The sequence below is a fragment of the Aplysia californica genome, unplaced genomic scaffold (assembly GCF_000002075.1).
Source record: "Aplysia californica isolate F4 #8 unplaced genomic scaffold, AplCal3.0 scaffold00297, whole genome shotgun sequence".
Lineage (NCBI taxonomy): Eukaryota > Metazoa > Mollusca > Gastropoda > Aplysiida > Aplysiidae > Aplysia > Aplysia californica.
Genome location: NW_004797567.1, coordinates 422,257 through 423,676, shown reverse-complemented (window position 1 = coordinate 423,676; position 1,420 = coordinate 422,257). Strand labels below are relative to the sequence as shown.

Genomic DNA, 1,420 nt, shown 5'->3' with positions numbered 1-1,420 from the left:
CCCGATATAACGTGATTTCTGCTTGCCACAAGAGTTTGTGTGCGTTTGTGACCTTCTAGGCCTACTTCTAGAATTGCCTGTGTTGGTTCTGCACCAAAGTGTAGGCTAAGGCTGCCCTCGATCTAGATACGTCTCATTGAAAACACGCCAAGTTGGTACCGTAGCTCTAGACTAGATGCTCGTCCAATGAAATTAGTTGAGAACAAATTGACCCATTGGACACACATTATGTAGATCTATAATGCCAAAGATAGTGTTGTTTTCAGACTTGACACCGCTTCACTCAGTGGCAATTGACAAAAAGTCAATTTTTGTCAATTGCCACCGCGTCACTCGGTGGCAATTGATGCTACCATAATATATTAGTTAGTCAAATTATATTAGCTTAGCAACAACAAACGGCACTACTTGGATATGGTGGTCCCGACTTTTGTGACAGGGAAATAACCCAGAGAAAATCTAAAATCTAGTTTTGACCCCAACGACGATTACTTCTGGTTTTAAGTCTTTACGATTACTTTTTGATTCGCTTGCCGAATGGAGAGATAGCCTTTCAAACCTAATTGCAAAACATGAAGTCGTGGTCAAATTCAGTGGGGCATGCCCCTCTGAAACACCCCTTGCCTTGTTGGGTTTTTTTAAGTCAGGGAGGCAACCCCCCTTGCCTTGCCTTGTGAAAAACGAGTGAAATTTTACTGCTCATTTTGTAGGCTAGATTGATTAGATCGAATCTAATCTAGATCTAGAACTAGATCTAGAATCTAGATCTAATCTACTTCTAAGCTACTGATAAATCATGAAACATTGATATACCGACTATTTAAATCTGTATCGATATTTCAGTAGGCCTGACACGAAAGTCGGGACCACCATATCCAAGAAGTGCCTTACAACATCACAATGTGAATAATGACAAAAGTAACATGGGGGGAAATGCCTGGATGGATAGCTTTCTAACCTTCCTTTTTCCACCGTGAGGTTGATATTTAATTCTCTTCCAAAATGATTTCTGAAATTGGCTTTTAAACATAAAACAATCATTAAATCGACAACAAGATCTTGCAGTTTTTTCGTTGTATCTGAGAATTCTGATCTCACTTCGTTGCACTTCGTCGAATTGTAATGAGATCACAGAATCAAAGTAAACAAAGTTTCTTCCCCTTTGTTATGATCACTCTTTTGCGTTGTGGGGGCTACTCTGGTAGAGAGAGTATCTTGGGTTTTTTTCTACAGAAACACCAGAGAGTATAAAATGGCCGGCACTATTTCTCCGAACGTTCGGGAAAATAAAGCTGGGCACTATTTCTCCGAACACTCTGAAATCACACCCTTTCCCGCATATTTCGGATAATAAAAATAAAATATAGATCTATAATTATATTATAGGCCTACCAAAGATTGTTCGTATACAATATGGTTC

The 1,420-nt window shown here is 39.3% G+C and overlaps 1 protein-coding gene across 2 annotated transcripts in view; it reads right to left on the bottom strand.

Moving 5' to 3' along the window:
• The window catches only part of LOC101857727 (syntaxin-17), a 22,614-nt gene extending 21,458 nt beyond the window's left edge, over positions 1–1,156 (bottom strand). Inside the window, exon 1 of one of the 2 annotated variants that reach the window (XM_013084489.2) lies at positions 959–1,156. In XM_013084489.2, coding sequence (XP_012939943.1) covers positions 959–1,030 — 72 coding nt within the window. In that variant the 5' untranslated portion in view covers positions 1,031–1,156. The remainder of the gene's footprint in view (positions 1–958) is intronic. The other variant, XM_013084488.2, reaches the window with a different exon arrangement.
• Positions 1,157–1,420: the final 264 nt, after the last annotated feature.